Source organism: Fragaria vesca, linkage group LG2, assembly GCF_000184155.1.
Source record: "Fragaria vesca subsp. vesca linkage group LG2, FraVesHawaii_1.0, whole genome shotgun sequence".
Classification (NCBI taxonomy): Eukaryota; Viridiplantae; Streptophyta; class Magnoliopsida; order Rosales; family Rosaceae; genus Fragaria; species Fragaria vesca.
Genome location: NC_020492.1, coordinates 11,018,205 through 11,033,914, shown reverse-complemented (window position 1 = coordinate 11,033,914; position 15,710 = coordinate 11,018,205). Strand labels below are relative to the sequence as shown.

Sequence of the window (15,710 nt, the reverse complement as noted above, 5' to 3'; positions counted from 1 at the left end):
CTTTTTTTTTTTTTAAAAAAAAAACTTTTTATTAAATAACTCACACACCCTACATATGTCAATGAGATTTGAACCATGACGTCAAAGTTGTTAGTTAACCACCTTAACCAACCACGTCACGGCTCACCGACCAACGTACATTAATATATCTTATATATATATAATAGTTAAGTATATATTTATATATATTTCCCGTTTATTATTAACAATTTTTTGACAACTATATTTTTATTTCCTGTTATTATAGTGTACAACATGGATAAGAGCTGGATGCAATTAGGGAGAGGGTCCCCTCTTTATATGAGAGGCATTTTTTATTTTCTTGAGTACGTGCGTCTACATAGTCCTCCAGACAAAGTTATTCATATATGTCCGTGCAACAAATGTCTCAATCGGAAACCAGTAACATATGAAGACATGTATTCTCACCTGGCACTAAACGGTATTTGTCCTAGTTATACCACATGGACATGGCACGGCGAAAATCCAATTCAAATGCCTACACTTGCAGAAATTCAAGCACAACATAATCAGCAGGCACAATCTTCCAATGCTAGTTACGGGGACCCTGCTGTGATGACCCTCTTAAACGATGCCTTCCCGTTCGCCGCCTCAAGATATCAGGAAAATGTTGTTTATGACAACGCCCCTGACACCTTCCCTAATGTCTCCCATGACGTTGACTACAGCAGTGATTATGATAAGTATAACAAACTTGTACGAGAAGTACAAACCCCATTGTATCCTGGCAGTGAGCATACTGTGTTGGGTATTGCCATGGAGCAAATGCAGATAAAAAACAAGCGGGGAAAAACTAACGCATGTTTTGATGACGATATTGCACTTACGAAGAAAATGCTTCCCAAAGGTAACAGTTGTCTGGAAAATTTCGACCAGGTAAAAAACATGTTGGTTGACCTCGGTCTTGATCACCAGAAGATAGACGCTTGCGTCAATAACTGCATGTTGTATTACAAAGACAACAAGGATGAAGTTGAGTGCCCACACTGCTACAAGCCAAGGTATGAAGCTTCCACTTCATCTAAGCAGAAAATGCCCATTCCTAGGAAGGTTCTTCGTTACTTTCCATTGGGTCCTCGTCTGCAGCGTCTGTACATGTCTTCACATACGGCCAAACATATGAGATGGCACCAGGCAAGGCACCAGGGAGAGTAGAGGATAGATCCGGATAATCTCACACACCCCGCAGACGGGGAGGCTTGGAAGCACTTTGACCGTTCTTTTCCTGAATTTGCTGGAGACTGTCGAAATGTCAGACTCGGACTTGCAACAAACGGATTCAATCCTACTGGAAACATGAATTTGTCTTATAGCATTTGGCCTGTGATAGTATTTCCGTACAATCTACCTCCCAACATGTGTATGAGGAAGGAGTACAATTTCCTTACGCTTATGGTTCCAGGGCTATGTTCTCCAGGAAAGTGCTTGGACGTGTACATGAGACCATTAATTGACGAGTTGCAAGAGTTATGGAAAAATGGACTCCCTACTTTTGACAGGCATGGTCAAACTTCATTCATGATGAAAGCAGCTGTTATTTGGACCATCAGTGATTTTCCAGCTTACGGGATGTTGTCTGGCCAACAAACTAAGGGGTACAAGGCTTGCCCGGTATGGATAGATGACGTCAATTCAAGTTGGCATGCCGACAAAATTTGTTTCTTGGGATCTCGTAAACATCTTCCCGAGGATCACGAGTGGCGGTGGGATGCTGAGGCATTTGATGGAACTGAGGAGCATAATCTGAAACCCCCAAGGAGGTCTGGTGAGTGGATTTTGGAGAGGCTTAATTAGCACTGGTTCAGATATTTGAGCACGAGTAAAGAAATAACTGACTTGAATCCTCCCACGCCTAATGAGTTTAAGTATTGGACGCACAAAATTGTATTCTTTGAATTATCTTACTGGTCGACCTTGAAAATCAGACACAACTTGGACATCATGCACATAGAGAAGAATGTTTGTGATAACGTTCTTGGAACAATTCTGAATCTCAAACATAAGAACAAAGACACCCCCAAAGCCCGTGTTGATCTTAAAATGATGGGTATACGCCCCCAGCTATGGCTAATAGAGAGCAAAAAAACAAAAAAAGCCATAATGCTGAAAGCAAGCTACATAGTCCATCCTCAAAAGAAGGCGGAAGTGTTTCAGTGGTTTGGAAACGTTAAGTATCCTCACGGGTATGCAGGGAATATCGCTCGATGTGTTAAGATGAAGGAAAATAAGATTAGTGGGTTGAAGACTCATGACTGTCATGTTTTGCTGCAACGTCTTCTTCTCGTGGTCATTAGATCGTATTTGCAGAGTGATGTGGTTGACATGTTAGTGGCTTTGTCAAAGTTCTTTCAGAAGATATGCGCTAAAGAGCTTAAAAAGTCTGAAGTTCGGTCATTGCAAAAAGACATTGTGTACATCATGTGCAAGCTGGAGAAGATCTTTCCCCAACTTTCTTTGACATCATGATTCACCTCATGATCCACCTTCCCGAACAAGTGTTGCTTACTGGTCCGGTACAATATACCTGGTGCTATCAAAATGAGAGGTATGCACTTATATTTATTCTAATTAATCATCGATCCTTTCAAATTAAGATAATTTTTTAAAAATATTTATTGTATGTAAGAGAATAAATATATATCTGTTTTGCAGGCAACTAGGGGATTTCAAGAAGAAGAACAAAAACAAACGTTTCCCTGAAGGGTAGATCACAGCGGCATACATTCAAGCTGAGTGCGTAACTTACTGCAGCGCATATCTTAACGATGAAGACACAGTAGGGGAATCATCTGGAGTGGGTAATAGCCAGCAATTCAATCTATTAGTTGTTTCCAACGATGTTCAACCGTATGGCAGGCTAAGTAATTCTAAAAGATTAAGTGATGCTGAGATCAAAGAGGCTCATTGGTGTGTCTTTTAACATTGCGAAGAAGCCGAGTGGTACTTCAAGTCCCATTTACTAAGGCAGAATGGTAATGAAGTCATACACAAGGGAGATTTTTCTGATTACTTCCCTATTTGGGTACCTCCTCTATCTCTATATTTATATATATATATATATATATATATATTTGGAGTTACATAAATTAAATATATGTTGCTTTTTGATGTTACATAATGTAACAACGTACGTTGCTCTTAAAATTGTTACAGATGATGCAAATTCTACAACATTTTCCTGCTTCTTATGACCCGGAGTTGCACTTGTTGGCTGGAGGACCCCAAAGCCACAAAGTTCGTGTTGGATGTTTTGTGAACGGTGTTAAGTTTGTAACGTCAGAACGAGATGAAGGCCATGTCACCCAAAACAATGGAGTCATGGTTGAGGGTTTGGGTTTCAACTACTATGGGGTTCTTGTCAGTGTCATCGAATTAATCTACGGCAAGGGTATGCATGTCGTGTTGTTCAAGTGCAAATGGTTCAATACTGACCCAACCAAATGGAGGAGTACAATTCTGGATCGTGGCTTGTTATCAGTGGACTCAAACAGTGTATGGTATGAGAATGAGCCGTTTATTCTTGCCACCATGGCGAAACAAGAGTTTTATCTTGATGATCCGGTTATGGGTGAGGGTTGAAAAGTGGTGCAGGTGATGTCACATAGGAATATTTGGAGTGTAGCTACACTAGGAGGGGATGATGAGAGTGGGCCTAGTGAACCAACAACTGATCAACCGAATGAACCATATCAAGAGGAATCTCCACATGTAGTCTCCGATACTGAGGATATTCGTGTCAACAACCAACACGTTCCGGCTATCATAGGTTACCTTCCAATTACACCATCTGAACTGAACTCGCTACAACGTCGCAACCCCGGCCTCACTCATGATAACGACGACTTCATAGATGACGAATATATAAAGGGTGATGAGTATTCTGACCAAACTGAGGAGCATGATCATTCGGATGACTCAAATTATCATGAGTACGATTAATGTGGATTATCAATATTTTTGTGGATTTCAATCGGTCTAATCTAGCTACTTGTATTAATTAATTTGGCATAACTTGAGATATGTATTTTTAAATTAACTTGATGCATATATATTAATCATTCATGAAGGCCATTTTAATTTTAATTTCTATGTACGTACATGCATGCTTGATGAATTGTACGTGTAATTTTTAAAATGCATATGTATGTTTTTTTATGTACGAAAATACTCAGATGTAAATATAATAAAATGTCCAAATCTTTTTAAAAAATACTTAGTCGACGGAACATGAATATTTCGTCGCCTTAGAAGTCCTTAGGCGACGAAACGTACACTTTCCGTCGCTGAGGATACCCGAAATACTAGGCGGGTAAATAAAATCTTTTGTTACTTAGGCGACGGAATGGAATAAGTCGTCGGATTGGAAAAACTAAGGCGACAGAAATTGGTTAATTCGTCGGGTTAGTCATACCAAGGCGACGGAAAGTTATAAGTTCCGTCGCCTAAGATAAATATGGGGCAGGTTTATTTTGCGCCCTTTTTTGGGCCCAAATTTAATTTTTTTTAGGCGAAGGATATTTTCCTTGGCCGACAGAATATTTCCGTCGGCTAAGATAAAATCGATACTGTAACGCCCCGATTTGCACCTCATCAAATCGAGCACATTACAATGCTGCGTATTCATAAAACCTAAGCTAGGATCCATCACTCAGGTCCTAAGACCCGCAAGGCAAAGAAAAATTAAAATTTTCAAAACATTTGCAGAAGTGTTTATTTTAAAATGAGGTGAAACAATATAAACGTTTAGATATCTTTCAAATCAAACAAGCCCTCTCTAAACAAAAATCAATATCAGTCCGGTTCATGATCAACAATCGAAAACTTGCAAGAGGAATAGTTTATCGAATAAACACATACTCGATCAAAGGGTTAAACAAGAACACGATAACTAAGGAAACCTGTCATACGGATTTAATGCTGACAATATCATAAAGTATAGAATTTCTAAGCTACACCCAATGCCGTCTAGCTGTCCCGTCCCCGTACGCAGTACCTGCATTCATAAACTGTTGTAGGGGTGAGCTTTCGTCCTCGCTGCTCAAGGAACTCTTGAAAATAGATAAAGAAATAGTTTCATAGGGCCCAGTATAAAAACAAGATTGAATCCAAATATTTAATGAACGACAAACTTTCAAAAACATTTCTATAATCAAATACATGCGACGCCATAAAACTGTACCTGATGGCCGGTCCTTTTTAGACCCACTACCCAACTTACCTCACTATATATGTGTACAACAGGTAAGTGTAGCGAGAGTGTCCACAAACGCCCTATGGCCTAGAAGTAGTGCCACTCCACAAGGGATGTAAGACACTCTTCCGTCCATAAAGGCCCCTCCGGAGGTTTAGGGGATCGAAACCCAAGGAAGTCGCTATGCCCCTCTCACTCTCAGGTCATCAAACAATAATTCACAAGAATTCGAAAATATATCTTTCATGCATAAATCACTTTACTTTAATATCATATGCATAAAACACTAACTGAGGCAAGTCCAAAATCCCCTACCTGGAATATCGCCGACTTGATATCCATTTGTTTTCTTAGGCCAACACCACCATTGATCACATTCCGGGTAACTGGAGCTCCTATGTCCGACAATATTCAAGTGTTAATATTTAACCATTCTATAACACTCAACAATTATTATCAAGCCTACTTGACTACATCATTCTGAACATGTAATTGTTTTAACGCCTTTAGGTACTCTAGGCAACCAACAATTTCCTCTTTCTTATTTCCTTCTCATATAACTTGTCATTGCATCACATAGTGATCACACTTTAATTACTATCAATCACTATGGACACCCATCTCATTACTTGACAATTCTCTCAGCCTTCAATATCAAATCAACTATTGCATTACAATGGAGCATCATATACCAAATTCATCATTCAAAGTGTATATGTATATATACGAACACACATATACTAAGAAGTTACGTCCAACACCTTTATTTGGTTGCAAACCCCAAGTATATTGGAAACTATTATAGACCAATTTCATAATCAACTCAATTATCTAATTAAACAAGGATAGGACAAACTTTACCTCTATTTTTGAACTTGGGAAGTCTGGCATATTGGCTTCATGCACTCTGACTAACGCCAACAACCACTCTATTCTTCATTCACATGAACAGAGAGCTTAATTTCAAAGGAGTCTGAGACAATTCCTTCCCTTCTCCTCCAATCCATCAACTCTGTAACCTAAATGCAATCACAGTCAATATAATTACAAACACACTCTCCCATGAACAAGGATATCAGCTATACCTCTGACATAATACGTGGGAATCAATCATGATCCAAGCTTCTCCAACATCCAGTTCTCCCCTTTTAGCAAAGGAGGAGTTTGGCACAAGGACCATAAAACATCCCTTCTTTAAACCGAATCAGCAAGTCCTTATCTCTCCACCCAATTATGCAACTTTTCTTATGATCAAAACATGACCAAGATGTCAATTTGTTCCCTTTTCGGAACAACACCGCAGCTGAGATAGATCCTCCATTTGCTCTCCCTGCCTCACCAATTCCGAAACCAAATACATGAGGACCTTTATTTCCAACACAATCCATTCTAGTGAACCATAAATGACCCAATGAATCTGAAACAACCACCATGGACAGTGGTGCTAACGACAACATAAAATACCCAGAGAACATAAGCCTTCCAAATTGAATCGAATTAGAAAGAGCCACTTACACATGCTTGTATAGTTAGTAGGGTTGATCGTCTTTTATATAGCAAGCAAGCCAAGGAGCGCCGGACGAATTTGGGGTCAACGGCATGTTTTGCGTCTGAAGCTCCTCTCTCGCCTTCGAGCGAATTCTTAGCTGAGAAGAATGCTCATTCTTTTATTCAAGGTGTAGTCAATAGATCTCAGGAAGTGGTGGTGATGTGTACGTCCCAGATTCCACCGAAACAAATCCTTTTTTTATTTTTATATAATTTAATATAATTCTTAAACTTCAAAATCTATACAAATCAGCTCGGGTGTCTAAAAAATCTCCCAAAGAATTACAACAGACTTGTTAAAAAGTATAATTCATTATCGAAGCTTTGGACAGGAGGATTCACTTCTATCAATTTCTATAAAAACTTTCCAAAGTGTCGAGACACTTAACGAGATCACCGTCTATATTTCGAACTACTCAGGTTTAGCTCCTTAAATATTTTCGGGGTGTCACAGATACAGCGCATCTCTTAACTCTATTCTTCGTCTGAAACCCACATTCCAATCCCTAAATTCCCAATTCTTGGAACAGAGCTGCGATACCGCCGGAAACCACCGCCTCGACCCGTCGGAGACCCCGCCATCCACCGATCGTTGGTGCTCATCGACCCGAGCAGTCATCGCTGCCGCCACCACATCCACCGCATCCACCCGCATCAGTCATCGCAACTGAACTCGCCACTGCATCCACCCGTCGTTCAGTGTCTAGCTTCTCCCACCTTCTCACCTTCTCACCGCCTCCAGTCTCGCCACCTCATCAATCCCAAATTCAACCGATACTGAGGTCTGTATTCTCAACTTCTCTAGTTAAAACCTCTAGCTTTCCTTTTATCTGGTGTTTGAGCTTTGAGCAATTTACTTTGGTTTAGTGGATGAAAGAACTGTAATATTTCCCCTATGTTGATTGCTTATGCTTTCATCTCCAATCCCAGAGTGACGAGACATACAACGAAGAAATTTGTGAATAATACTTTCATCTGCTTCATGATGCATTGATTTGGTGATGAGCTAGCATTTGTGTCCTCCTTGAAACACAAGTAAAACTTCTTCTTTTTTATGAGCTTTGTCCAAAATTACAATATACCTTAGTCTTGCACATTATTATTGAAGAAGCTAGGTGATTTTCTTGTATAGCCTTCTATCAAACAAAGAACTGTAAAAAGCTCACCACTTCGAAATTATTGTATTGAACTGGAGATTCCAACTCACTGATATAATCAATCGGTAACGGTTAGACAGAAGCAGAAACAGAAGAATAGAGATGAGAGATAGACATTTAATTTTTTTTTTTTTTTTTTTTTGGGGGNGGGGGGGGGGGGGGGGGGACATAGAAAACAATTATCAAATCTTGTTTAGTCAACAAGTCTAATACAATGCTTGTATATAAACCCCGATCAAGCTAATAGCTAGTTTTGACATGTGATTGTGATCCATGTTTCTTGTATTGAGGACTGAGGAGTCTTGTTTAGTAGGGGACAGTTTGCTTCTTGAAGAAATTAGAATATTTACGACTTTGCTCCACAGTTTTTGATGTCTCATCTTGAAGATATTAGAATATTACACTTCTTTCATCCATAATGAGAAAAATATTACACTTCTTTCATCCATAAATTTTGAGAAGCTATAACATGTGTATTAACTGTGTAGTTTTCCAGCATTAGCATTTAGATGAGTATTTTGACAAAGTGTGTGACTGATGAGGTGTTTCGTTGATTATTGTGGTGTTCTTTTGTACTAGACTTGCAGCGTTAGCCATGTGGTTGGACAGTTAGCCATTAGCTGAAAACTGTATACTTTTGTTTGACATCATTGATAAAGTTTAAAGCTAGGAACATAGGTCTGCACATTCCTTTATCGGTTGTCTTGCTGTGCTCTAAATGATTGGATGAAAATGCTTGGATGATTTTGTTGTGCGACTGACTAAGTGTGTAGTCATTAGGCAATAACTGTGTAGTCATTAGGCATTGTTTTATATTGGACAGTAGGCATTAACAAAGTGTAGTCATTAGCAATAGCATTTACTTAAATTTTGAGAAGCTATAACATGTGATTTAAACATTAACAATTGTGTGTTATTCATGTGCAAGACGGTGATCGTGGGGAAGAGGAAGGACCGAGCCACTAAGGTCAGTGCTATACGGCAGAGCGTCGGCTCAGCTAGCAGTAGCAGTCACCCTTCCCCTATGCCGGCTGACACAGTACCACCAGCGGGTCCCCCCTTGATTGTGCGGCCCATTCTCGTTGACACTACTTCAACGGGATCTCCATCATCTACATCGACACCCAAATCTGCAAAACGCATCGTCGGCAGCGCTCGTTTGAAAGTTAGAAACCCAACAGGTAAATACCATAATTCCTCTTATACTTGTATTTAAGTTGCGCGCCCCAGGGTGCCTGCAGCGCGCCCCAGGCAGGCACCCCCGGCTGCTTACTGCTTACCTAATTTACGCTTCCCCCTGCTTATTCTAATGTTTTGTATATATATTAATTGTAGCTCCGGCCCTGAAAAAGAAGCGGGGTTTCTATTCTGGAAAGAAGGCGGAGAGCATCGTTGCACAAACGGGGCAGTAGATCAAGCTGCAGTATTGCCCCCGTGTAAAAGGCCCTAGCGTGAGGGGGATAAACAGCTTGGTGGCGCATGATATCGGTTGCGCCATACGGAGTCTGGTGGGAATGAGGGCAAGGACGTTCTACGACCTTGATCAGGATGAGAAGTGGAAGGTGTGGAATGCACTGTCGGTAAGTAACTGAAAACAGTTTGAAAAGTATATTTACTTCATAACATTTTTTTTTTTTTCAGTGCTTAACATGAGAATTTTTTTTTATTTGTCACTTAGCTGAAGTACGAGTGGGATGAAAATGATGAGCCAATGTTCGATTGGATACTGAAGAAGGCACAAGAGAGGTACAAGGACTGGAAGTACCAGTACGTGTCACAAAGCTTATCTGAATGAAGGGTCCTCTGGCATGCCTTCAGATTTCATTGGGAGAGAGGACCAGTGGGAGTTTCTATGCCAGCATTTTGAGTCAGATGCGTTCAAGGTGATTTTTTAAATTACCTTCATTGTTTTTTTTTTTTTAAATTACCTTCATTGTTTCCCTTGTATTTTACTAATCTATTTAATATTTTTTCGTGTATATATTAGAGACTCTCCTTGGCTAACAAGTGGAACCGTGGGGAGAAGACTATGCACCACCACACGGGGTCTTCTCCTATCATCTACGCAATGGAGGAACTCAGAATACAAGAGGAGCAGCTTCCAATTATCAAAGGTTTTGAGAAGACCTATGTCAGGGCCGGTGATGAAGATACGACCAAGAAATATGAAGTGTCTTTCCTTTTACTATTTTATTGTTCGCATCTATTTCTTAGAGGGGATTGGGATCAAAGTAGGGGGAGGTTTCTTAATTTTGGAGACGCTTTTGGAGTTTCTTGGTCATTTTTCTCATAGAGTGTTTGGTTAACTTTGATGGCTTTTGAGTAGTGTCAAGGTTTTGTAGGTGGAGTGGTTTATAAATAAACAAGCAAATGAAGTAACATAATCATATATAATTGTTCTTGAACAACGTACATAGACATTAATTTGGATGGGGATTCAGATTTTGGGTACAACTTGCATAAAATTAATTTGAGGTGAAATTTGTTAGCTATTTTGCCAAGATTTTGACCATTTCTGAAAAATGCTTAATAAATTAGAGGACTAGTTATTTTTTGGATGAGGATACATTAGGACTAGTTTGGAAGCAACAGCCTAGGGTTACAGTAAATATATGCATTAATAAGGTATGTTGTTGATATACATACCTCTTGTGTTTTATGGTTATATCTTATTGTTGTCTCTCTAAATTATGCCAAATTTCAAGTTATACCTGAAATAGCTAGCACTGTTGTGAAGTCATGTAAATTGTTTGATGCACCTAATTGTTTGAAGTCATGTAAATTGTTTGATGCATGCACTTATGAAGTTTATTATGCAAAATGTCAAGTTTATTAGGTACCACACATAAAATGAGTTATATGTAAATAGTTATCTTTGGTTATTGGTTCTTGTTTCTGCATATTCATATATATTTTCTTTGTAACCGGTCATCAGAATTAGGACAGCTTTTGGTTTGGTTAGTTGCTGCAAGTTCAGCTTAAATAGGTAAGCAGCGGTGGCTGCATGCACGCCCCGGGGTGTCAGCATGCGCACCCCGGGGTGCCTGCATGCGCGTTTCAGGGTGCACCCCAAGGCTCACATGCAGGCACCCCTACTTATTGCTACAGAAATTTTTTTTTTTCAAGTGATTACTAGCTTCAAGTGTTACTGTTTTAGGTGCTAATACATGTGTTGAGCAAACTTGTTTATTAATTGATGTATTTTAAATGCATGCAGAATGACATGGTTGATGAGGTCAATAAACGAAATGATGCATTTAAGGAACAACACCCTGACGCGACGGAGGAGGAGATTATGGAGAGTGTTCAATCTCAACAAATTGTGGTGTTGGGTAAGGTGCTCAAAACTCGGAAAGGAAAGGAGATCCGAGGGATGGGACAAGGAGGCAAGCGAGACTTGAGCCAATCTTCAAATGGTTCCACTTCACGTAGTCGTCCTCCTAGAGTTGATGAGCAGCAACTCCAAGAGATGCAAGAGTGCTATGAGCAGAGATTGAAGGAATCAGAGGAGCGTGCCCAACAACAATATCAAGAGGTGCATCAGCGTGCCTTGCGTGCGGAGTCTATGTATAGCGTTGTGCAGTCCCAATTTGCAGCCATATATGAGCGCCTAGGTATGCCACCTCCTCCTCCAGTTGTTTCTCCTCCACATGTTTCCCTACAAAACAATGATGATCTAGGCGACAACATAGAATTGGACAACCGACGTCCTTGGAATTATTGATTTTGTAGTACTTCATTCATAGTTTAGCTAGATTGTATATGTATGAACAATTTTCTACCTAGTATATTAATTATTTTGTATATATATATGAACAATATTTCTCCATCGATCTAGTTATCATGATCAATATATGAATATGTTTTCCAAATCCAATGCTTCCGATATATCTGTATGTGTTTGATTATTGTTACTGATTTGTAATTTTTTGAAACAGTGAATAAGGTTAAAAAACAAAAATTAAACTTTTTTTGTACCTAAATAAAATCACTTAGGCGACGGATTTCCGTCGCCTAAGATAAGCAATCTAACCGACGAATACAAATCAATCGTCGACTAAGAACTGTTCCGAATTCGTCGGTTTAAAACTCTACTGACGACTTTTCCGTCGCCTAAGAACAATCATCATTCGTCGGTAAACATACATACCGACGCCTATTTCGTCGACTAAGAACAATTTCGTATTCGTCGGCTAAGTATCCTTCCGACAAAAACGTTATGTCGACAAGGATCCCTATCGACGAATAAGTTTGTCGACAAGGCAGGAAAATATCTGTCGGGTAGGAAATCTCTTACACAACGACTAACTTAATTTTCATCGCCTAAGTGTCTACCTCACGACACTTAGGCGACGGAACTTAGACGACGGATTATTCGTCGGCCAAGTTCCTAGGCAACGAATAGTGAGTCTTAGGCGACGAGTTTCTTCCGTCGCCTAGGACGAGATTTCCTGTAGTGCCTACTTCTAAGTATAGGAGGTCAAGTTTTAATATAGGGAAAAGTAGAGTATCGTACCCAAGGGATTGGAGGAAACTCAACCCTAGCTTAGATTACCACAAAAAACAAACCTAGAAAACACATGCAAGTCTACATGTTTACAAGTTAATGGTGTAGGCCCTTTGGAAGCCAACACCACCCAAGTGATGATATTAACAATGGAAGTAGTCATCGAGTGGGATTTGAGTGATTTTAACTAAAGTAAGTCTAAAGTCCAAATAATTAAGGCAACTAAACTAATAAAGTGTGAGAGAATAGATCAATGAGAGAAGTAGAGACTTAGGCATCGCATATAGCGTTACTCATGCACAAATGTAACCCATAAATGATGTGAAAACATGCTTAATTTCATGACAAATTCCCCCTAGTGCTTTGGTGAAGCTACCAAGAAACCAACTAATCATGCAATCTAACAGAGTTTTTTGGAGCTAGGTTAAATCACATAACCTTAGTCTTATTTATGTCTCTTTAAAACACAAGTGCGTTATGTACCGCAATCCCAACCATCTTTTGAGTGGTTAAACTCACCGCACATTCAATAAGTCTAAAGTAAGAAATTCAAACAACTTAATATTTCCCGTAAGAAATACTAAGCCACCACCTAAGGATCACTCATGCTCACGGATTCAAGAAGTTGTCAATTTCAAGTTTCCAATTCATTAGTTTTCTAAACATACGTTTTAGGTGGCAAAACTTGCTAACACATTTAGTAAGCATTAATGTTTAGAAGCCCAAGGATTCAAACCATGCATCAACATCAAATTAAATGGAAAATTACATCACATAAGTTTGGCAAACAATGTAATAAATAAATCCAAAGGTCAGATGCCCAACCTAGATGAAGATGCTCCCATAGGGTTTCATATTTGGGATCAAGGAGGTTTGATGCGAACTATCTTTTGGTTCGACACAAATTGTCATAGCGAATCTTTTGGCATAGTACCAAAAGAGGATTCAAGCTGTTCTATAGCACAGGATTTGAACTGTTGAATGAATGAACCTATTCTTATGTACCACTGTGGGTACTACCACAACTTTTTATTCAGTCTGTATATGATAGCGGGAGGGTATGTAACAACCATTCTAGCTTGCAACTAACACAATTTCCTTTTATTTATATAGCTCTACAACATGTCATCTGGATGTGTTATAATATTTAATTCTGTATTCAACTCGTTTGATTGAGTGATGATTTTATTTTAATAGAAATATTTGATTCAAAATAAAAAAAGATTCATACAAAGACAACATTTAAATCACTAAGCGTGCTGAATCTAATAGTTGGCTCCTTTTCTCTCTGCTAGGGTTTCCCAGGTGAGAAGGTGATCGAGCTTTTAGGTGGCGGCGACGGCGACTTCACCTCTGCTCCGGTTAGGAAGGTGGCGAGTCGTCCCAAATCGTGTGCGAAGGCGGAGCTGGCTTTTGTGTTGTTTCGACAGCGCAAAGCCGAGTTTCTAAATCGTGTTGGGGTCGGCAACGGCTTTGTGGTTTGGTTTGGATCTAGTGCGGTGTGTGTGGCAGTACAAGAGTAGATCTCTTAAGCAAATTGTTGGGGCCGAGAACGGCTGGGTTTGTGGTGCAAGTTCGGTCGGATTTCGATCATGCAACCACTGTTGGTTGGAGGCGGCTTATTTTCAAGTTGTCTCCTTCTAGAGGTTGGTGAAGGTGATGCGGTAGATCTAATCTGGTGCGGTGATCTTTGACCGGTGATTGGTGTCGAATTGTGTGTTGGGGGAGGCTTTGTTGTCTTGCAGGTTCAATCGGCGGGTTTACTGACGGAGGCAAGTTCGGTTGTTGCCCAACGGATGATGGTGTTGCGGTAGGGGCAAGGCCGGTGGTGGGGAAGATTTCAGGGTGTGCAAACGGGGGTGCCCAAAGCATTTGGGCTTGGGTCCTTTTTGGGCCTGGGCTCAAGGCTTTGGGAGTTTGCCCTTAGATTTGACCTCGTAATTTGTCTCGCAATTGAATATTAAGGTCTCCTGTTTCGATAACGTCTTTCAAATTCAGTTTTGAAGACCGGAGCGGATTCCCACATGGTGCACTTGAACCAGTAGTTAGAAAGTCACGTGGCTTAACGGATCTTAAACTGACGTTATCTGGTTGTTAGTATCGAAGTACAGTAAAAGCCAAAATTACTATGAGCTTGTGGGAAGTTCGATCAAACCAGAGTTACCAGACCATTGCTCTCTCGTCTCCTATCCACTGTTCATTCGGTCATTACCACCATCGCCGACCCAGAAACTTTTCGACTCGAATCAGAAAGTGGTGATAATCGAACAAACAAATTATGGGTTTAAAGTTTCGGATCTGGTAAGCTCTACCCGAAATATCTGATAGCAATTCCCTCAAAATCAATATTTCTTAATAAAAGTCCAAGGAAAAGTGCTGGAGCGAGTTTTTTGCAGCAGAAAAAACTCTGTTGCGGCTGAGCGAAAGGAAGAAGATGAAGTCGAAGTCGTGTTTTTTTTTTTTTTTTTTTTCCCTCGAACGTCGTCGTTTGAAGCAAGAATCAGTGTGTTGCTCCCTTACTTATCTTTCTTTTTATTTAATAATAATCATTCCCTATGTTGAGTGGGCTCTTCTACTGCTACGTGCCTACTTGCCACTATAACTCTTAGACTCCTAGTAGTAATATGGTACTGCCATTCTGCCAATTACGGTTGGTTGAAACCTTTTTCTTTTTTTTAATTGTCGGAATAACCTCTTATGTTTTTTTTTTTACAAAAAGAAACTCAATTTAATTAAAAATATATTATTTAAATCATTATCTTATTCATTAACAGAAAACCATTTATATAAGGAATTACATAATACCTTTAGGTGTTGTACAAAAAAAACATATTTTGATATCTTATCACTATTCAGAATTGAAATTCCTCATTTCACTACACTAGCATTAGACAAAGTCACACATATGTCAGATATCATTCAATAGTCATATATTACTTATAAGTATACCTAATGTATTATCATTGTGGTTATCATTCCATTGATTACAAGAAGTCTTGAACATTGATATGTTGTTCTGTCATGAGAGCAACAATATGACTCCAACTTTACTTTTGCTTTCACGTTTAAAAACAAATGACTAAATCATTCAAATTATGTTAAATGAAATTTACACTTATGTCAAATGATACGATGTCATCATGCTCAAACTAAATGGATGCAAAATTAATCCTCGTAATCACATGATCAAATAGAGTGAAATTGGTTGAATCTATTGTTACTTTGTTTGCGATCATTCACACATGTTTATCCATGGTCAACTTTACCAATATATATATATATATAT

The 15,710-nt window shown here is 39.4% G+C and overlaps 1 protein-coding gene and 1 non-coding gene across 3 annotated transcripts; one reads left to right on the top strand and one right to left on the bottom strand.

Annotated features, from left to right (window-relative positions):
- Positions 1-4,883: 4,883 nt before the first annotated feature.
- Positions 4,884-6,869, bottom strand: LOC101296445. 2 transcript variants are annotated; one of them, XR_183938.1, is made up of 4 exons: positions 6,728-6,869; positions 6,298-6,542; positions 6,074-6,231; positions 4,884-5,607 (listed from the first exon to the last, which is right to left on the bottom strand). It is a non-coding gene; the product is annotated as an uncharacterized LOC101296445 (transcript). The 2 variants fall into 2 exon arrangements; XR_183939.1 differs by having other exon boundaries at positions 6,074-6,224; positions 6,298-6,824.
- Positions 6,870-7,294: 425 nt separating this feature from the next.
- On the top strand, positions 7,295-13,947 carry LOC101305241. Its single transcript, XM_004292385.1, has 8 exons — positions 7,295-7,542; positions 8,846-9,098; positions 9,253-9,497; positions 9,596-9,800; positions 9,905-10,054; positions 11,135-11,531; positions 11,856-11,863; positions 13,720-13,947. The coding sequence occupies exons 4-8, from the start codon at positions 9,726-9,728 to the stop codon at positions 13,945-13,947; spliced, it is 858 nt and encodes a 285-aa protein (XP_004292433.1). The 5' UTR covers positions 7,295-7,542; positions 8,846-9,098; positions 9,253-9,497; positions 9,596-9,725.
- The last annotated feature ends 1,763 nt before the right edge of the window (positions 13,948-15,710 follow it).